Here is a 23,038-nt window from a genome sequence, read left to right as displayed (position 1 = left end):
AACAGATACTAGTGAAACAAGTTGAATGAAACAACAAAGGCCCAGGAGTTAATAGTTAAAATTATTTCCCCCTCTTTAGTAAGGGCTTGTACAAATAGGTATCTCCCATATAAGTAAATTTTCAGGTGGATTAACCCTTTTCTTGTGTGTAGACATTATACACCTAAGCCAAAGGACTGAACTGAATTTTTAAATTAAATTTTGCCAATGTTTATCCATTTGTAAAAGCAACAAGTCAGTGAACTCTCTGTCATCTCACTTACTTGATCTCTTCCTGATTTATGGGATGTCATGTGACGCTCAAGTTGTGTTCTGTAGGCAAACGTGTAACTGCACAGGGAACAGCTAAAGTTGTCCTCATTTTTTTCATGGCGATATTTAATGTGTTCTTTCAGGGAGGTAAAGCGTTTGTAGCCTCGGTCACAATATGGGCAGGTGAGAAGCTGAGAAAATGCATCGGGTGTTCCTGGAAGAGAAAAAACACATTTTTATCTCAAGTATCGACAAGCAGATGACCAAGCCTAGCTATCCTGAAGTCAGAATGTGAGTGACATCTGTGTCTGCCTCTGCATCAAAGATGAACCTGACCACAGGTGAAGTCTCCCGTTTATTCACTGTCCATCCACCCCAGGTTGCACACACGTCACCATCCATATCACAGGACTTCCTCTGTATATAAAAACGGTCCTTCTGATCAACCATCAGCAGGACACGGGAACTCATCGATGTCTTTCAGCAGTGTTGAGGAACTGGTAACTCCGACATTCATTCTTCTGTCTGGTCTCTCTTGTGACCACAGGGTAAGGTTTTCAGTCAGGCTCCTGGAACATGGCTCTTCTCTGTGTGAGGCTGACTGGCTCTTGACAACTCTGACTAAAGCAGACATTTCATTTGGGAAGATAACTGTGACAATTATTAGTGCTTATAATAGCAGAGCAGGCACACACTGGAATTCAGAGCAGCCATTTCCCAACTGATGGGCACTCCCTTAGTTTCCACTTCTTTGCTACCACAAAAAGAACAGCTGTGTGTATTTTTTATACATGGGTCCTCTTCCTCTTTCTTTGGGGAAAGAAAAGCCCTAGTAGATATATTGCTGGGGCAAAAGTTGTGCACGGTTTAATGCCTTTTAGGGCAAAGATCCAAATTGCTTTCCAGAAGAGCTGTACCAATTCTCAGCTTTAACAGAGCAGGAACGTGCCATTTTTGTCATCTTTGCCAATCTAACGGATGTGAGGTGAAACTGCAGAGTTGCTATAATTTACTCTTCTCTAATTGTTAGTGATTTGGATTTTTTTTTTCATATGGATGCTGATGTCTTGAATGTCTTCCTTAACATCAACTGGGGAATGACTTTTATTCTTAAAAATTTGAATCAAATTATGTTACATGAAGGTAATGGAATACTACAGAAGTATTAGAATGATGACAGGGATGGTTCAGAGAAATCTGGGAAGACTTGCAGGTATTGACAGTGAGAAGAACTAAGAGAATAATTTACACATTAACAAAAATTGTATTGTAAAGGCAAACAACTCTGAGGACCTTAAGAACTTCCATCAATGCAATGACTAACCATGATTCTAGAGGCCCGATGATGAACTATGGCCTTAAACACCTACTATGTGCCAGGCACTGTTTAGTGCTGGATGCTTACCAAGAGGGGCAAACAAAACAAACATTTTTGGACATGGGCAATCTAGAGATATTTTGCTTGCCTATGTGTGTCTGTTACAAATTTTTTTTTTAAGGGAGGGTTTGGAACAGAGAAACATGCTTTTACATCGAAAATTTTTAAAAAAAGAATTTAATATAGGAAGTTTGTGTTTATCCAGAACCAAATGACCAGCTCAAATAACTGATGGTATTCTCCCCCCCCACTTTTATGAGAAAGAGACAAATACAAATTAAATGGTTAAAGTAAATCAGAGATTTACCCAAGCAGAGCAATTTCCAGGGTATAGTGACAGGATTAGCAGAAAGAGTCAGAATAATCCTGTACATGCCATCTGAACAGGTGAATGACTCGCCAGGATATTCAGTCTATGTTAGAGGCAGGGCTTGAATGCAGGATGTTCTATCTCGAAGGCTGGCTCTTTCTTCACTACACTACCTAAAACTACATGTATGACATAATTATTTTATACAGTAAATTACTGGTATTTTATATTATTTCATCATTATAAATAAATATTTGAGTCCATCAACAGTGTTTAAATTACTCCTTGACTTCTGGTTAACACTGAGAAAGTCCAGTCTTTTAGTCTTCAGTGTAGGGCACCACTTAATAGCAGTAACTGACAGATCATTTACAAAATGCTGTACATATTATCACAGCTGATCTTGGCAACAAATCCATGCGGAAGGAGGGACAGGTGTTACGGCCATTTTTCAGATGAAGACAATGAAGCTCAGTGAGGGTACATGGTTGCAAACTGCTAGGTAAACGTCAGAGGTATGATTTGAGCCCAGGCCTATCCAGACCCCAAGTACCACACCTTTCCCATCACTATTATTGGTTAACAACCTGAAAAACTTCCTACAATACTACAACAATCTGAAAGAGCTAGCGCTAACTTGCTGTGTGGTTCTGTTTTAAGAACATTATATAATTTAATTTTTCTCACCCTCAACCAAATTTTTCCAATCCCTTATAAAATGTTTACTTTAATGTAAAAATGACAAGTCATTTACATTTATTTTTAGAGATTAGGATTTATCATATTAAAACGCTGATGATTTTTGTTTCCTAGAATTTCTATAACACTCCTCATCATTAAATATTAAATAAAATTGCTTCTGCATACCTATAGGATCATACTTTCTTGAAAGCTACTTTTGTTCATCACTATGACCATAAATTCATATGTTCTTTTAGAAAAAGCAATCTCTTAAATTATTTCCCCCAATATTCTCCTTTGCAGTGAGCATTTCAGGTTGACATTACATGAACTAACATTGCATTTTAATTTGATGAATGGTCTCAATTTATTACATTTTTAAAAATAATTCAACCTATTGGGCTTGTTACCTTTACTTGATCTACAGAAAGCCCATTTATTAGACAAATTAGGAGCATAAACCAGATTTTAGGAAGGTATGTTTAATCTATGTAACAAAACCTTAATCATTTAGGATGGTAGTGACTCACATGCAAAACGCTGCTAATTATATTTAGTTTTCTGGGTTTGTTGAAGCAGGTTTGGAAGAAACTCTTCCTGGAAAACATTTATTGGCCATCAAGGCCTGCTGGATAGTGTTGGATTTGGAGTCGGGAGGGCTTAATCCCCACCATCATCCTACCCCAAACAGCTTCGGCTTGGCTGCACACATCCTGCAGTGTCCTCACCCCTTTGATGGCAAGGCTGGGAGGCAGAGCACAGAAACCCCCCCCCCCCCCCCCCCGCAAGCCTCCTTCAAAGAGGGCTCCAGACCCAGCTAGCTCTGTGTTTCCCACCAGCTGCACTCTGCTGTGCCCCCCAGACCGAATCCCTTCTCTGCCCCCTCCCCAACCTCAGCTTTTTGGATTTCTTTTGTGGTCTGAGGGTAGGGGATGCCTTTCTTTTATTTATTCATATCCCCAGTGCTCAGCACAAGTACTTGTACACAGCAGGCACTTAATAAAGTTTCCTGGTGAACTGAAATGTTTCCTGATGTAGATTCAAGTCTGGCCTCAGACACTTACTAGCTGGGTGGCTCTGGACAAGCTACTTAACCTCTGTGTCTCAGTTTCTCCATCTGTAAAAGGAGGATAACAATAAGCCTATCCCAGAGAGGTGTTGTAAGGTTCAAATGAGGTAAGATATGTAAACCTTAAAGTATTATATAAGCATTGGCCATTACTATTATTCAAAATAACAAAGTTACATTTCTTTTAAAATAGACATTTTTTCCCTGAATTCTGAGTGTCTCCCCTAATTCGAATTAGCAAAGTTTTACTCTATTTCTTGTACTCTTAACTGACTTTTGGTTTGCCTCCAGATGTAAGCAAAGGACCATTTCATTCGTTTTTTTTTTTTTAACCACATTCTTTCACTGTACACTTGAGAATTATTCTTCCTATCCTATTTTATAAAGGTCACCTTGTGCTTCATGTGAAATGCTCAATATCCTTTAACATATTTCCATTTTTTCTTGTTGCCCTTTATTTTCTACTGTAAACTCTTCTTTCTTGAAGAGAGCTGGTAAAAAGTTATTTATCTAAAACTTGTGGCAGTGATGTCAGAGAATCATAGTATTGAAGTCCCAATAACTGTTGGCCTCATTAGTACATTTAACTAATGCTTTGATGGTATTAAATCTTGGTGATCTCATCAACTCCCCCAAGCTCCCAGGATTCCCAGGTCTTTGTCTCTAGCCTTCATCTCTCATAGGAGCTCTTGCCCCTCCCAGAGGCATCTCAAGCCCAAATATCCAAAATGAACTTGTTATCTTTCCCCCCATGTTCCCTCTTCCTCCAAACTTCCCTAGTTCTACTGAGGGGACCATGATCTGTCTCCACATCTAGGTTTGCCACTTCCGAGTCCTCCTGAAAGCCTCCTTATCCCTCACCTCCATTTTTAACTAGTTGACGAGCTTTGTCGTGGGTGCAGAACCGATACCTCTCACATCTGACCAACCACTTAATCTAGTTCACCTCTCACTGGGATATTGCAACAGCCTCACAATTCAACTTGTGGATTCCAGTCTCTTCTCCCAAGGCACCCTGTATGCAGCTGTCAAATCCGTCTTCCTAAAGCATACACCTGCCCATATTACCTCCTTGCTCAAACACTTTCGGGAGATCCCCATTGCATTTTGGACAAATGACAAGCGATTCAGACTGGCATTCTGAACCCCTCACAATCTGGCTTCAATCTCCCCATTCAGGCTTACGGCCTGAGACTGCATTTCATGCACTGTGCCCCAGCCAAGACATTCTGCTACTGCTCCCTGAGCGCGGCATTCCCTCTCAATCCTCCATGGCTCTGTATAGGCTGTCCTTCATTCCTGAGATCCACCTTCTGGAATCCCTAGCTCCCTTAAATGCTCCTTTTTACCAAAATTCCTTATTGCTCTCTCAATGTGTTGAGAATGCTCTCTACCTCCTCAAACCACCATAAACACAGTTATTTGTTTACCTGAAGCATCCTCCCCATAGAAGGTAAGCAACTTAAGGGCAGGGACTATTTTCTGTTTGGTTTTTGTGTCCCCAGTACTTCATATACGGCCTTACACATTGTGGGCACTTGGTAAATGCTTGTATGACTGGATGAGAAAGTTCTCCAGTTATGTACTTTTGTGGTGGCATAGAGGAAGAAATGCTAGAGAGCTACAGTCATTTAACTAAAAAGGCTCACATGATTTTAACCCTAATAGTATGAAGCACTTAAATAAGTATTTCTTTATATCTCTTAATTTTTTTCCTAACAATAGAAGGACATCTATGTGTAATACATCATGGGAAAAAATAACAAATCCTGAAGTTCTGGTTAAAATGGTGGAGTAGAAGGGGACATAGGAGCTTAGCTCTTTCCCATATACTTCAGCAGTGATCTAAGAAGGGCTTCAGATAAAAAAAAAGATTGAGAAATTAAAAAAAAAAGAATCAATAAGCTTCTTCATCCCACCAGGACTGGGCAAAAAGAGCCATTAAACTGACTCACTGGCAGAAGACAGGCTGGAAGTCTAGCAGTGCTTTGTGGACAGCCAACTAAAAGAGATCTGACCAGGGGCACTGATGCCTGTCAGCACCTAGAGCTGAGATAAACTGGAGGGGGCAAAAGCCAGTGGCAGGAGCCCTGGAAACTGACATCAAGCTGTGACAAGTAAAAAACCCTGAAAGACAGATTCTGGGTAATTAATTTATTAATTAGGCTAGCTAATAATCAATAAATTGATGATCGGTGGTTTCTCTCGGTAACCAAGGACAAAAGACATGGAGAGCCTGAAAGCTTTAAATAATCCTTGGAAGGGAATTCCCTTGACAACCAAAAATCAACTCTGATTGGTGGACATTTAATGAGGAGGTGGGCTAGAAGTCTTCAGCTCCTCTTGCTAAGAATGTGGCTTGATTATGAGACTCAGCCTCCGCCAGCAAACTGGGTAAGGGAATTGATCTTCATCCAGACTACTCTGGTTGGTTTTCTCCTTCGTGACCTGGGCCACCCTAAATGCTAATGGAGGGGTATGAGAAAGGGGGCTCATTTCCTCTGGGGTAAGAATGTGCCTAGACTGGATTCCGTCTATACTCTAAACAGAAGCAAGGTCTCCTAGTGGGTGGGGTCTGGCCCAAAAATTGAAGAGCAAGTTCCCTGAGGGTTATGGGTAACCTCAATCAGCCATGGCCTTCAGAGGCTGACCTTCCACAGGAGCTGGGCCTCAATAGAGAAAAAGAGGAGAAAAGCCTGGATCCTAATTTAATAATTGTTTATTAATATAACAGAAAAATAATTTCTCTCAAAGCCCAAATGGGGCCTGACTACATCATTCAAGAGTGCAGAAAGGGGCAGTTCCTGATCCTGGCATAAAATTACAAATCAGAAACTGAAGCTGGTGATATGATCAAACAGAAGACAATGCACATTATGAAATAGTAGCATAGGTCAAGAAACACCAAGAAGGAAAGCCTAGAAGAAGAGAGTAACTACACAAATATAAGCAGAGCCTCAAGAAAAAAATGGCACAACCACAAGAACTACAAAAATACTAGAAAGAAGTGAAGAGATGAAAAAATGGAAAAAAAACAAAAACCTTGGAACAAAATAAGGGAAGCAGGATAAATAGTTTAGAATAGAAGGTGAAAACTTTACCCAAATAGTAGATCCCACAAAAATTAGGAAAGACCAAACAGAACTCAATGACTCTGAGACAAGAAGAACTATTAGAACAAAATCAAAAGATTAAAAAAAAATAGAAGAAAATTCTGGTTAGAAACAAAAATCTTACCTAAAAAAAAATAGAAGAAAATTCTGGTTAGAAACAAAAATCTTACCTAAAAACAAGTCAAAGACAGACACCTTCAGACTCATTGGACTCTAAAAACTATGGCAAAAAACCCCTGCATACCATAATTAAAAAAACCCCACAAATTAAAACTGTTCAGATTTCCTAGAACTAGAGGGCAAAGTGAAAATAGGAAGAATATTTCAGCTACCTCCTGAAAGAAACCCTAGAACAGCCAGTTCACAAACTTAAATGGGAAAAAATATATCTTTTAAAAAAATTTTTTTAAAATTTTTACCATGTATTTTTAAAACTTCGGGTTACAAATTTTCTCCCTTCCTCCCTCCCCACCCACCCTCACTGAAAAGGCAAGCATCTCGATACAGGTTATAGATGTGTAGTCATGCAAAACCCTTCCATAGTAGTCATGTTGTAGAAAACTAAGTATATTTCCCTTCATCCTATCCTACCCCCCATTTATTCTATTTTTTTCTTTTGACCCTGTCCCTCCTCAGAAGTGTTTGCTTCTGATTATCCCCTCCCCCAATCTGTCCTCCCCTTCCCCCCTTATTCTCCTGTAGGGTAAAACAGATTTCCATACCCCATTGTTATTCACTCCTTAGGCCAAATCCTATGAGAATAAGATTCACTCACTCCCTCTCACTATCCCCCATTTCCCCTCCATTGTAAAAGCGTTTTCTTGTCTGTTTCACATAAGATAATTTACCTCATTCTACTTCTCCCTTTCTCCTTCTCCCAGTATAATCCTCTTTCACCCCTTAATTTTATTTTCCAGATATCACCCCTTCATCTTCAACTCACCCTGTGCCATCTCTCTATCTATCTAATTTTTTTCCCTCCCACTATCCTAATACTGACAAAGGACTCATGAGTTACAAATATCATCTTTCTATGCAGGAATGTAAACAGTTCAACTTTAGTAAGTCTCTTATGATTTCTCTTTCCTGTTTACCTCTTCCATGTTTCACTTGAGTCTTGTATTTGAAGGTGGAATTTTCTATTCAGCTCTGGTCTTTTCCTCAGGAATGCATGAAAGTCCCCTATTTCACTGAATGACCATTTTTTACCCTGAAGGATTATACTCAGTTTTGCTGGGTAGGTGATTCTTGGTTGTAATCCTATCTCCTTTGCCCTCCTGAATATTCTATTCCATGCCCTCCAGTCCCTTAATGTACAAGCTGCTAAATCTTGTGTTATCCTGATTGGTGTTTCCACAATACTTGAATTGTTTCTTTCTGCTGCTTGCAATATGTTCTCCTTGACCTGGGAACTCTGCAATTTGGCTACAACATTCCTAGGACTTTTCCTTTGGGGATCTCTTTCAGGAGGTGATTGGTGGATTCTTTCAATTTCTATTTTGCCCTCTGGTTCTAAAATATCAGGGCAGTTTTCCTTGATAATTTCTTGAAAGATGATATCTAGGCTCTTTTTTTGATCATGGCTTTCAGATAGTCCAATAATTTTTAAGTTCTCCCTCTTGGATCTATTTTCCAGGTTAGTTATTTTTCCAGTGAGATATTTCACATTCCCTTCTATTTTTTCATTCTTTTGGATTAGTTTTACAGTGCCTTGATTTCTCATATAGTTGCTAGTTTCCAATTGCTCCATTCTAATTTTTAAGGAAGTATTTTCTTCAGTAAGTTTTTGGACTTCCTTTTCCATTTGGCCAATTTTGCTTTTTAGGGCATTCTCCTCCTTCACTGGCTTTTTGGACTTCTTTTGCCATTTGGGTTAGGCTATTTTTTAAGGTGTTATTTTCTTCAGTATTTTTTTGGGTCTCCTTTAGCATCACTCTCAGTTTTTCCTCTACTTCTCTTACTTGCTTCTCAAAATCCTTTTTGAGCTCTTCCATGGCCTGGGACCAATTCATATTTTTCTTGGAGGCTTTGGATGTGGGAGCTTTGACTTTGTTGTCATCTGGTTGTATGTTTTGATCTTCTTTGTCACCAAAGTAAGATAACATAGTCTGACTCTTTTTGTGCTGCTCGCTCGTGATCCTGGACAATTACTTGACTTATGAACTCTTTGTTAAGATAGGGGTCTGTTTCCAGTGTGGAGAACGTGTTGTTCCAGGCTTCAGGGGTTTTGTGCAATCTGTTTTCAGAGATACTTCTAGGGACCTGTAAATTTTCAGTTCTTCCAAGGAGCTATCATCAAGGGCGAGGTGTTTACTCCTTTCCTGTCCTGTGCTCTGCCCTATGAGTGTCTTAGAACTGTGAGGAGGATTTCCTCTCCACAGCTACTACAAGCTCCACCCTGCCAGTGCTCCTCCTTGCCCCAGGTCTGCCTTCCAGGACTGTGACCCAGATCTAAGCACAGGCAAAGCAAGAGAATCCTGCACCAGCAGAGAGATCCCTGCAATTCCCCTCTGATCAGCCATTTGATTCCCCCTCAGTCTGTGGGCCAGAAGCTCAAGAGGCAGTTGCTGCCCTGTGGCCGAGCTCAGGTAATGGGGCTGGGACCCTGTGCTTCCCTCTCACCGCAGAAACAGACTTTTCCTACTGACCTTCTAAGCTGTCTTTGGTGTTTATGGGTTGAGAATTCTGGAAACTGCCACAGCTGCCTGTGATTCAGTCCTCTGAGGCCTGCTCCAGGTTCACCGTAGCCTGCATGCCCATGCTGAACTGCGTTCCTCTTCCAGCCTGGTGCGATACACCTTTCTGATCAACCATCCAGGTTGTCTTGGCCTGGAAATTTGTTCCACTCTGTCTTTTTGTGGGTTCTGCTACTTTAGAATTTGCTTAGAGCCATTTTTATAGGTATTTGGAGGGGTTAGGGGGACAGCTCAAGCAAGTCATTGCTTTTACTCTGCCATCTTGGCTCCGACCCCCCAAAAATATATCTTTATTTCAATATAATTGGTTTCTTTTCTAATCTTACGCATTTAAAAACATTCTGAGAAGAGTTCACTAGGCTTCCAGGGGGTCCATGATGCAAAAAATGATTCTTAATTTTGACCAACAAGAAAAACTGTCAGGAATACCGTATTCAAAATCCAGTCGTTCTAGGTCATATTCCAAAATCCAGGGCTTCTTTCTGGCAGGCAGTCAGAAACAAAGAATTCAAGTACAAAAAACTATAGTCAGGAACACACAAGAGTTATCAGTTATGACTCAAAAGGGCAGAAAATCTTGGAATCGGCTGTTGCAAAAGATAAATGTTTATAGTACCAAAAATACTTTAAGACAGCAAGACAAGATACTTCTAAAGGGGAAAAAAAGACTTTTGTTGAAAACATAGGTCTTTCAAGCATTCCTGATAGAAAGACTAGAGATAAATAGAAACTTTGAAAATGTGAAGATGGGAGAGTGAAGAAAAACCTAGAAAGGAAATGCATTTGAGCAACTAGGAGGTACTGAAGGATGACAAAGAGCTTATATTCTTTGGAGGAGAAGAGACGAGTGACTTTTCAGAATCCTAAAGTCTACAAGGATCACAGAGATCTATGATGAAATAAGATAAGCAGAGGACTGCTTTTATTCTGTGTTGATAGTGTTAGGAGAAGAAAGAAAAGGGAAGGTGAGAGATAGTCTAAGTGAGAAATCAGGAACAAGTGGGTAAGATTTACCCTATCTCCTAAATGGGGTGTATGACACAGTTGGCAGAACTGTGAACTGGTCAAACCAATCTGGAAAGTGGTTTGCAACTTTGCTCCCCAAATGATTAAACTGTGCAGACTCTTTTGACTCAGTGATCTCACTACTACATCCACATCCCAAGGAAATCAAAGAAAAAAGAAAAGAACTCAAATGGACAAAAATTTTTACAACAGCTTTTTCTCATGGTGGCCTAGAATTGGAAATGGAGGAAGGGCTTGCCCATTAATTGGGGAAAGGCTGAACAGGTTGTGGTATACAAACATGATAGAATACTATTATGCTGTGAGAAATACAGAAAGGGGGGCAACCAAAACCCTCATCACCAAAAAAACGGGGCAAAGAGGGAGAAAAGCATAAGAAGACAGGATAGTGGAATGTATACAAATAACAACTGTAATCATGAACATGAATGAGAAGAATTCATCTATTAAACAGGAGAGGATAGCAGAATGGATTAGAAAGCACAACCCAATTTTCTGTCTACTAGAAACATTCTTGAAACAGAGATTCACATAAAGTTAAAATGAGAGGTTTGAGCAAAATATATCATGCTTTGCTAGTGTCTGAGGCTAGATTTGAACTAAGATGAATCTTCCTGATGCCAAGCCCAGTGCTCTATCTACTGTGCCACCTAGCTGCCCCTGAACAGAACTTTAGAAAAGTTAAATGTGATAGATTTATGGTGATTATTGAATGGAAAGACCTAAGCTTTCAAATAAGAAGAATTTAGAACCAGAACAACAGATTTTTGGCTTGGTGGCTGAACAGCAGAGAAAAAAATATCAGGAGGCTATAGATCAACTCTTCCAGAGTTATAATGAATACTGCTATGGGGCAGAAATTGATGACAAAATTTCTAACCTTTAGGATCACAAACTGAAAGATGGAAAGGCTTCTCTTTCTCAGTTTACAAATGAGGAAACTGAGGCCCAAGATAGGGAAAGTGCCCTACTGAATGCTTATTGACTGATCAAGGCAGTTAAGTAACAAAACCAGGATTTAAAGCCAGGTTCTCAGGCTCCAAATCCTGCAGGGTTTTCTACTGCCTCACAATGCTTTGTGTTCATTTCCTTCCTGGCTTCCTCAAGTATAGGGATAATATCATATGTAGCGCCACCATGTTATGGGAACAGCCACCAATTTACCTCTGTACTACTAACACTGGAAAAAAAAAACCACCACCACATGAATAAACCTAGTTAGTATAGTATAGGCAGCTACATATATTCTCTATGTCCCAAAGTTGGGCTAAAGTCAATCAATTAAATCAATCAACATAGTCTTGTACATAGTAGTCATATAATGCTTGTTCATTGGTAAAACGTGTCAGGTTCTGTTTGGGGGCTCTGAGGCCACAAGACAAAAACAGTGCCTGCCCTAAAGGAGGAAAAAACCAAATACATACATATGTAGGAACAAAATATATAAAAAAGCAAATACCAGGATATTTTTTTGTGGGGAGACTCTACTAGCTGGGCAGAGTACTTAAGACAGTGGCACACAGGAGGTACTTAATAGCCAAGTGTCAATTACCATTTTCATCATGACCACTAGCTTCGGGGGTGCCTTGTCTCTGGTCTTCCTCTGGTGCTTCAGGATAGATAACAGCTGTATCTTCTTGTTGCAGGAATTCTTCAACATTAGGATCATGGTTTTGTTCATTTTCTGCATCTGAGTCACATTCATCCTCTTTTACTAAAAGAAATACAGGTTTTATAAAAGAGCAAGCTCACCACCATAACCTAAAAAGAATTTCAGTATATAAGAAGAAAATTTTAATGTGTTTCTCACAAGCAAGGGGGTATAGTGGAAAAAAGCCCTGGATGTGAAATTAGGAGAGCCCCAGGTTTGTTTTATATCTTATTATTTTTATCCTGAGCTTAAACACTCAAAAAAAAAGAATTTCCACATACACAGAACACAATATCATAAATGAAATTGTGAATTTCCAATTCATACTGCTTCCTTTAAAAAGCATATCATAATTCTAAAAGTCGCTTTCAAAGCTCTCTGGCTCATCTGTGCTTCCTTCTAAAATTTCTTTTGTTCCCTTCTGTGCATTAAAAAAATTTCAATGGTCTTTGTTATCATTAGTGTCACTACAGTTCACCTCTTCTTTCATCATCCTCCCCCCTGCCCCCACTAAAAAAAGAAAGAAAAAAAGATGTAACAAACAGGCATAGTGAAGCGAAGCCAAAAAGAATCCACACAGGGGCTATTTAGAAAAAAAAAAACCCATACATCTTATTTTGTGCCCTGAGTTTATCACCTCTGTTAGGAGGAGGATGACATGCTTCATCATCAGTCCCCTGGGATATGTTTGGTCACTGAACTGATCAGCATTCTCTCTACCATGTTATTGGTTTTGTATAAATTACTCTCCTGGTTCTGCTTGCTTTACTTTGCATCAGTTCAGTATTCTCTGATCCCTTTCGTTCCTTCTCAAAAAGCAATATCATTCCATTACAATTTACACACCACTTTGTTCAGCCAACCTTCAGTTGAGGGAGACTCCCTTAGATTCTAGTTCATTGCTTTTATTTTGTTCTGCTTTAATTCCTGTTTCAGGATGAAGAAGTTTGTTTTGATTGAATCTAAGCAGAGCCTTGGGTTTGAATCCTGCCTCTAATACTTATAGGGCTCTGAGACAGGGGGCAGATAGATCACCCAACCTCTCCAAATGTCACTATCTTCATCTGCAAAATGGGGATAATTAGAACTTTGGTGATGATACAATAAGCGTACTATCAATGCTAGCTAGTATTATCTCATGCCCTTAGCCTCTTGATTTCTGGAAGAGATGTTACTGTCATTACAGGGGCATTACAGTTGGTGACCTGGGTCTTGAGGGAAACTTGTGGAATCTGACAGGCTCAGGTGAGGAAAGATTCTGTTTCAGGCTTAGAGCAAAGGTACACAAGTACCAGATAGATTGATGAGTTTAAGGAAAAATCAACATCTTGGTTTGTCTGGAGTGTCAAAGGGAATAATGCAAATACATCTGGAAAGCTAGTGAGGACCCAAATTACTGAGAACCTTAAGTACGAGGCTGAAGAGTTCGAATTTTATTTTTTTTAAATTTTTTTTTTAGGCAATTTGAGGTTAAGTGACTTGCCCAGGGTCACACAGCTAGTAAGTGTCAAGTGTTTGGTCTGAGGCCAGATTTGAACTCAGGTCCTCCTGACTTCACAGCCGGTGCTCTATCTACTGTGCCACCTAGCAGCCCCAGAGTTCGAATTTTATTCTAGAAGCATGGGGAGCCATCGAAGATTTCTGAGAAGAAAGTAACATAAAACAATCATTCAATCGGCAGGCCTTTATAGAGTGCCTACTATGTGCCTGGAACTATGTGAGGTGCAAGACAGGTAAGATCTGTGCTTTTAGGAACGTTTATTCTTGTAAAAAATATTTTTCTGTTATTCTTAACTAGGAAAACAGGAACAAACAGAAGCATATGGATATTCGTTTAGCAATTCTATGACAGATGGATTGGAGAGGGGAGGTACTAGAAGCAGGGAGACCAAAAAGGAGGGCCTGAGACCATGTGAGCGGAGATAACAGACCACCATGAAAAGCACTGCTAGGAATACTGTGGCTCCCGGGGATCTGCCCGGGAATGCGGCTGCCAGTGCAAAGAGCACTCCTTGAGATTTCAGTGGTAATGTACAGATGTTATTGCTCAATAATGGCGATGATCATCCTGTGGCAGCAGAGGTAACAGAGTGAGCCGATGTTAGGACATGCACAGAGTCTGGGAAAGAGATGTTAACATTCTCTCCTTTGCACTCTTTACTTAAGTTTGAGCCCATAGTTACCGAGCCTGATTTCAAAGTGAGATCAGAGATATGGCATAGCTCACGGGTCACAAAACCAAAAGAACTAAACGTTGACAAACTAAACTCATTTGAAAAATTAACATTTAATAAAAACTAAAATTCAATTTTGTGCAGCATACAATGTTTAAAAATTCTATGGTAAAAGCAAAATTTTCAGGTCATAAGGCAGATGAAAACTTAAATATTCAAATAAAGACATGCCAAAACTCTGACCTGTCAACATTATATCCTGTCACAATGATTATGATGGTGACACATTAGAAAGGATAGTCAGAAAACAGAAAATAATTCACTTAGTGATTACGATGAATTTTTTTTTACAATCTACATTCTCTCTCCTATCACTGCAAATGAAAAGTCTGAACTTCCTTCTTTTCTTATTCACAGACTCTGAAGCTTTGAGATAATTATTAACTGCATATATATAACAAAGAAAGAGACGTCCTGAAGGAAAGGCTTTTTCCCTCATGGAGTAGTCAGTCAGTGCTAAGGCTCTCTCAGCTACTCTAAGAATTGAAAAGAGAAATCAGTTACAAGGAAGAATTGACTCAAAATTCAAACTAATGACAGTAACTGTCTCTGTACAATTTTTATTTTTTTCTGTCAGTATGTAATTTCTTTAAAGCATAAGATAAGACTGAAACAAAATGAATAATTAAAAAATGGACTGCTGAAGAAGTCTACATCTCTAGTCTTTCCTCTTTACTTTAAACACACACATGGTTGACTATCATGAGAACTCCTCCTGCTCTCCAGCCTCTTTGGAAGGATCATGTAATAGTGAACATGACAATTTCAGCTGACCTGATCGCCTGTGCAAGATGCTTTCCACGTGGGATTCTTAGAGGGATGTGTATATGGTTTACATAAGACAGCCTTGCTTGGTGGACAAAGTTTGGAGTCTGGAAAATCTGGGTTCAAGCTCCATCAAGGAATAATATTCACATTACTCTAGGCAAGTATTTAATCTCTAACCATCCAAGTGGTTAGAACCCTGGGGCTGGAGTGAGGAAGGTCATAGTCAAATCCTACTGCAGACACTAGGTATCTGGGTGACCTTGGGCAAGTCATTTAACATTTTTGGCCCAAATTTCTTCTCATCTGTGAAATGAGGGGGTTTGAATAGATGTCTTCCTGAGGTCCAGCCTCCCAGCTCTAGGTCAAGAGCTTCTAATTTTATAATCCAAGTCACAGATGGGTTGGGAGCTGCTCTGCTTAAGAGGAGAGTTTCCAACACTGTCACTTCTCTACATTGCTGAAATCACAGATCCTAACAATAATTTGCCTAATTTATGCTGTCTTTAGAACTGGGAGCAAAGAGGGCAAATTAGGGTGAAACACAACAAGCTTCAAAACTCCGGATGTCTCCTTCAGGAGCTTTTGCAGTTCTGGTTACTGCGTTTTGGGTATCAGAAAGGAACTTCCTTAGGAAAAACAGTAATAAAAACCATTCATTTGGCCTTCATTAAAACTAGTGTTTGATTAATAACAAATACCCCACTTAAATATTTTATATAAGCTGTAGCATGATAAATATTTGCTAGCAACTGTTTGCCTGAATATATTATTTATGCAGGTTACACATAACACAGCTAAATATATTGTATCAAAGCTTCTGCTGTAGGCACAGTAAATTACCATCCTACAGTCCATCTTCACTTATTCATTTGGAGCTTATCTTTAATAAGACAAGAAAGCTTTACCATTAGTTTCACAGTGTGAAATTACAAGTATAAGACTACCAGTATTTATTACAAGTGAAAATCTATTTATGACAATTATCACATAAGACTATCTTCACTTTACATAAACATGAAAAAATTTATAAGGGTCCTTGGTTTATTGCTAAATATTAATCTCAAGAAAAAAAATCTGTGAATGTTAAACTACAGAAGAGTAGAAGAAAAAAAACCCCACAATTAAAACATGATAAAATAGGTTCTGTATTTCTAATGACTGAATGCAAACGTCTATGGCACTGTGATGCAGTATAAAAAGGATAGATCTGGAGCCAGAGAATCTGCTTGAATCCTCATGCTGCCACTCAGGTCCCTACTTTGCTGGCTGGCACAGCTCCCAGCAAAACCATATTCCACCTGCGTCCAAGACTTCATTCCCTCCCCCACCATCCTTTTGAGACAAACTACTGCCTAACCATGCCACTCCCTTCCTGTAGTTACAAAGCTAATTTTTTAAAAAACCCAAGTATAAACGTCTACATTTATCCCTAGTGAAATGCAGCTTATTAATGAATTCAGTCCAATATTCTAGTCTGTCAAGATTGTTTCTGGATCCTGCCAACTTGTGTGGCAGCCATCCTTCTCAGCTGTGCATTATCGGCAAAACTGATAAAAGTGTTGACCAGCACCTGGCCAAGCAGAGTTGTTGGAGGGGTCCCCTGAAAACCTCCCACCACTGAACCATTAATGACTGATTACTCTTCAACACCAACCATTTCAACAGTTCTGAATTAATTAAATTGCACTGTCCCCTATCCCATAGGCTTCCATCTTTTCCATATGAATACTAGGAGACACTCTATAAAAATACCTTGTGAAAATATAGGTAAACCATCTATCTATAGGAATCTCCTGATTTACTGGTTAGTAACATTCTCTGCAGGGAAAAAGAAGAGAATCAAAGAAGAGACAGGACTGTGTCAGCATTGTTCAAACCTTGGTTTGCTGGTTTCCTCTCCTGAGGAGAAGGACCTTAGAACTGGCTAAGAGTGAGACTGGAAAAGAGCCCCTTCCTGCCCTTGATGAACTTGAGTCACTTGGCCTAGGTGAACTACATCCTCAGGTTCTGGAGAATGGGGGAGGAACTGCAGAGCTGGATAGAGGTGACTACAGTCCCAGTTTTCAAAGTGGAGCCTTGCCACCAAGTTCATTCAATTTGGGAGGAATTCTGAAAAAAGGTTCATTGAAGAAATAGTAAGAAATCTTTGTATTATCTACAAGCCTCTGACCTTTCCAATTCCTTCATCCTATATCATGTTTTACAACCTATTATTTGCTTTTTTTCTTTATGCCCATCTTTGCACTGAAGTCACTGAGTGTGTCAAAGTATATGCTGATTTAATCTGGCCAGTATTTCTGAGTTCTTCATGCACTCTTTCAACAACCGATGTTGACAGCAAGAATCATATTATTAAAACCGCAATGAAAGATGACCAAGTGTCCCATGAAATGGGTTCTTGTTGACTCTGGATTGTGCTTCTTCAAAGAGAATCTCTGAACCATCCCTCCAGTTAGCTGCAATCTACTTTTGTCTTCTGTTTTCAGTTTATGGTGAGATTGTAAAAATTGAAATGATTCAGTTCCTCTAGTATTTTGTTGGTTACCGGACAAGGACCTCACTTTCAAAGTATTAATAGTTACTACGTATAGCCCATCTTAACAGTGTGTGATTGTTACCATCCTCTGCTCCCCTTTTCCAGCACTCTCCTGCTGTCACTGTAGAAGCAGAAAAGGGCCTCACACCATTGAGGATCACTGTGTACTTTTCTTTGTTTCATATGTTACCATGGCCAAAGAATTCATCACCAAGTGGCCAGCCTACTGGTAATGATACATCCTTCTGTACTTGGAGGGCAGTCTTTGGAAATCACCCTGCTGCCCTACTTGGAAGCTGTCCAGCACGGAAGGACATGGAAGAACATGCCACAGCCTGCCTTCCTCTGGCACAGCCTTTGAGAGCTTAGAAATTACTTCATGCTACCAATAGATTAAATAAGAGAATGTATGTAAAATCCTTTGTAAATTACACAAACGTGAGCCATTATTATTCTTACTGGCATGCAGAAAAGGCTGAACAAATGTTTGTGGACTGATTCCTGTTACTTATTTCTAAATTTGATTTTTTTCCTTTTTTGTTCCTTGGGCCAATATTATCTGAGCTTACTGTAAAGGAGCAGACTAAAGACTCATAAAGAATGTTTTTGGTTCTTAAAAACAAGTTTCCTTATTTAGTCCAATTAGATCATATAAGCCCTCTTCAGTTAGAGAATGAAAATAAAAGCTTTGTGATTATTTTTCTTCATTTGCTTTAGGTGTGGTATCCAGGGATTATTTCCAAGTTTCTTCCAGCTTTCAGAATATCTGTCCTATTGGTCTATTCTCCCTTCTGCTACCTGCTTGTGGGGTTAGTACACTACTTCTCAGCTCTTAAACCAAACGGTAACTGAACTAAGGGTGAAACTCAAAGTAATCTTTTTTTTTTAAAGAAATAATGGTAAAGTATTTGGAAGAGGAAGGTGAAATAAGTTAATAACTCTATTTCTGAATTAACTGTGAATTTCAGCTGTTCAGTATTTCATATTAAAAAAAAATGGACTGTGCCTTTATAGAATTCAAAGTGCTAGAGAGATAATGATTGCAACTTTGGAGAATACCTAATATACCAACAGCTTAATTTTGGGGAGTAGTTACTGTTTATAAAGTACTTTCCTCACAACAACTGTGTGAAGTTCTTGGGAAAGGGCCAGTATTATTTGCCAATGAGGAAACTGAGGCTCATGGCTATTAAGTGACTTGTTTAAACCAAGTATATAAGTCAGGACTTGAACCTAGGCCTTCTGACTCCTGGTCTGGTATTCTTTTCACTATGCCATCCTGAATATCTGGGGACTAAAAGAGACAAATGCCTGTGACACAAAAGACCCTGAACTTCCAGCACAGATCTAGGGAAAGAAAATGGCACACAAGGCAATCAGACAAGTACCTGCACATCCAGCTTCATCTGCCTGAGCTTCAGGCCCCAGGATTTCTTTTCCTTCCTTTCCTGTTAAAAAACATATTCCAAAGAACAAAGAATTAAAAGAGAACCATACAGTCTTGTTTATGTAGTCAGTCAACAAACATGAGGTGATGAGGCCTTGTGCCAGGCCAGCTGGTAGCACTGTTAGAGAGGCAGGTCAGTGACGAAATGTTGGGTATCGAGCGTTTGGAAGGCATCCAAATTCCCAACATAGGCTTGTCTAGTATTTTATTGATGTCTGACCGAGTGATTTAAATCTAAACATTAATGAAATCACAAAGCTCCTAGATTTTATGTGTGCAATTTGATTTTGATAGGGTTGTTGGTGGCATTTTCCTAGCAAAGATGGTTATGATATTTAAGATGGGGAAGGTAAGAAAAACTGAAGAGTAACTGGCATTGGCTAAGCTGTGAGCAGTTAAAAACTCTCAGTCAATAAATATTGATAAAGTACCTACTATGTGCCAGGCACTGTCCTAAGGGCTGGGAATACAAAGAAAGGCAAAAGATAGTCCCCGCCTCTGAGGAGCTCATAGCCCACTGGGGGACAACTTACAAACAACTGTGTATAAACAAGATATGGACAGGACAAAGTGGAGAACAAGAGGAGGGCACTGTTGTGTGCTGACGTTGAGCCTAGTGTGCCACAGCAGAGCCGCTCTGATCCCTCTTATACCTTTTTTCTTATGTTGTCAACTTTCACAGCAAAATGAACAAGAAAAGAATTAAAATCAATCAACTGAGTATCTAGTGTTAAGTTAGCTTATGAGGAATGTAAAGAAGGATAAACCACAAGTACTTTCAAAGAGTTTATAATCCAGATGGAAAGATGAAGTTAAACTAAAGAATCATTAAGTACTAAATGTGGGAAACTGACTAGAAGTATATTAGCCTTCTTGAAGGCACTGGGAAGAACTGTACCTTCTAGAAGGATACTGAGAAGTCTGCTTTCAAGAAAAAATACCTCGTTTAAATTAGATTATTGAAAATAATTCTGTTGAAATTAATTCAACAAAGCATTATTAGGTAAGAGGTACGAAACATTTTAAAAAGTAGAGTGAGCTTTAAATTATATTGCAAAACATGACCTGTACTTATCTACGCAAATTGGACTTCAAACTTTTCTCTTTTCCCAATGTAAAAAAGTATGTTCAACTGTACATTATATATCATATCACTTTCCTTTCATTTCTACTCATTTAACTGAAATTCTGAGAGACCTATGCAACAGGTGTCTCAAAAGTAAGGTGTATGTATTTCGAGAGGTTTAACTGACATAAGCCTGAATGTTTCTGGCTGAACCACATGAATCCCTTATGGCAGTGTTCCAATACTAGTATGTCTATAAAAATATATTTTCCTTCTTAAAAATGATATAAAAACCTATGCTTTATCACACGAAATATAAGTTTACTCTATAAAGTACATATATATTACATAATGCATATAATGTACAAAGCATAAATAGTTCTACTTTTATGAGATCCCTACTTCAAGAATGGCACAAAATTACAGAACATTAGTGTTGGAAGGGACCTTAGAGTTCATCTCATCTGACCCTGTCATTACATGGGGAAACTGAGGTGCGGTTCAATGAAAATTTGATTTTGGTTCAACATTTCACTTAAAGGCCAGAATTACTGTATAGAATTTGATTACATGTTTTAATATTTCAATAGCACATGATGTCTTCAGTTTTATTTAGAGTCTATTCAATATTAAAAGTCTATGAAGGTGAAGTCTTGCTAGCCTAAAGCAGAGTTGAATGATACCAGTTTTCCTAATGATGATTTTGCTTCTTCTGTCTGGGTCTTTAGAGAACTAATCAGCAGAGGTAATACAGCTTCATTAAGTTCAGCAATGCAAAGTCCCATCGCTTTATGAGGCAATGGTTCATCTAAGTAGTTAGAGGTCAAGCATCTACACAGCCAAGAGTTGTTGTTCACCGGCCAGGTGTTCTATTAAGCAAACCTTGGGAGAGGGGGAATGGGGGAAGGGAGAAGCAAAGAGGAAGAGAAAGAGAGAAAGAAAGAGGGAGAGGGAGACAAAGTGCTAATCTCTTTTCACTTTCTTTATTCTCAGGTGCTAGAAGTTACACTAGTGAATAGATCAAGACATTTTCTACTGTTGTTTCAAATCTCTCAAGGAGGAAATGTGTTCTCATTTAACTTATTTTTGCTACCATCAGGCTGTCTTATCCCTGGGCTCTAAGGATTATCAGCATTCATAGACGTGGAGGCAGTTTCCATTTGTGGAAGAGTGGACAGAACACAATTGGGCTCTGAGTTCAAAAGACCTGAGTTCAAGTTCTCCTTGAGACACTTCTCTGCTGTGTGACCCTGGACAAGCCATTTAAGTTCTATAGACTCAGTTCCCTCACCTGTAAACTGGGGCTAAAAAAAGCCCCTACTTCCTAGTGTTGTGGGGATCAAATGAGATAACGTATGCACGTAAAGCTCTCTGCAAACCTTAAAGAACTATAGACATGTTAGACATTCTCTTCAGTCAAGAAAAAGATTTCCAGAGGTAAAAACCTTGCCTTTTATTTTCACTATAAACTAATTCACTGTTTTCCTTTAATAGTTTGATGAGTAGGAAAAGAGACCCTCTCTGGGAAGACCTCGTTCCCTTTCCCAATGAAGTTCAGAATGGTGACGGTATCAAGCTACTGGCCATCCTATTTGACACTTAGTCTTTTCTTCACACATGTTCTCCTTCAATACCTCAACGTGTAGTGCAAGTGACCCTGGGCTTATGAAGGCTACGCCAGCTGGGTGAAACAGTGACAGGTTCTCCTAAATCAGAAGGGCCTCGAGTATATTCCTAGTGACATGATGCCTACTCTCTAAGGACCTGCCTAACAAAGTTTGGAAAGATTTATCACCACTGACCAACAGACGCATTTCTGCACCATGGTAACCCATGAAATAAGGACAAATGCACACCGGTCCGTTAGTCCTGTATAGCCCCTCCTCCGTTTTTGCTTCTGTGGGGATGTTGGCAAAGTGGGAAAAGATCAGGAGGCACTAAGAATCACAAGAGTTTGAGGATCTCTATATGCATTTACTCATGGTATTGCCTACGTGAGATTTCTGACCAGCAACCAACAAGTTGATATGGTACTTATGGAAGAACTGAACCAAATCAATTTTGACATTCTTGCTATAAATGAGGACAGAAGATACAAACACCAGTTATAATCTAAATGGAAGGAGAACACACAAGTGCTCTTTAGAAAGGTAAATAAAAGAGTTGGTTTCATTATGTGCCCAAAGACAATAAGAAACATAATTTTATGGGTCATTTGTTCATCTCACATTGAAGTGCTCATTAGCAGTACTCATTATAATTATGGCCTCAAAGACTGAAGATAACTACAGCTTATATGTCATCCACCACGAGATAAATTCTTTGAAGAACTGGGTAATATATTCTACTCCAACCTGGGAAATCCACCGTTACTGGATTACAGTAACGGAGAGGTAGTGAGGCACACACTAAGAAGCATCATAAAAACCAAGGATGCACAGCTATTGAAAGTTGTGGAGGCTGAGCTAATTCAACACTGTTCAATTTTCACATGGGAATGAAGTTCTTCCAACTGAGATTCTGGGATATTCAAAAGCCTCATATGGATCATGAATATTTTCTATAAGAAAGTGAGAAAGCATTAGATACGATAAGCAGCAATCGTGATACCAAGCAATGAAATTTAGTATATATTAGACAGAAAAATATCATGTATGAAATGTGGGAAAATTTCTGAATGAGCTGTCATTTACTTACATCACTGACTAATTAGAACAAAAATAAAAATTAAAACAAGGAAAGCTGAAGGTAAGAAGAAGCTGTATACATTTATCATATCAATAATCAGACATATTCAAACATGCTACTGAA

At 39.1% G+C, this 23,038-nt stretch overlaps 1 protein-coding gene across 4 annotated transcripts in view; it reads right to left on the bottom strand.

Moving 5' to 3' along the window:
• ZEB1 (zinc finger E-box binding homeobox 1) overlaps positions 1–23,038 on the bottom strand; it is a 197,987-nt gene that overhangs the window by 24,793 nt on the left and 150,156 nt on the right. The window contains exons 3-5 of one of the 4 annotated variants that reach the window (XM_020990481.2): positions 19,103–19,162; positions 12,078–12,239; positions 264–466 (exon numbers count right to left, since the gene is read on the bottom strand). In XM_020990481.2, the coding sequence (XP_020846140.1) occupies positions 264–466; positions 12,078–12,239; positions 19,103–19,162 (425 nt within the window). The remainder of the gene's footprint in view (positions 1–263; positions 467–12,077; positions 12,240–19,102; positions 19,163–23,038) is intronic. The other 3 variants (XM_020990484.2, XM_020990483.2, XM_078152109.1) reach the window with 3 other exon arrangements.

Source organism: Phascolarctos cinereus, unplaced genomic scaffold (genome assembly GCF_003287225.1).
Source record: "Phascolarctos cinereus isolate Bilbo 61053 unplaced genomic scaffold, phaCin_HiC Scaffold_1;HRSCAF=81, whole genome shotgun sequence".
NCBI lineage: Eukaryota > Metazoa > Chordata > Mammalia > Diprotodontia > Phascolarctidae > Phascolarctos > Phascolarctos cinereus.
Note: the sequence above shows the minus strand (reverse complement) of the source record. Positions and strands in the feature narration are given on the sequence as shown.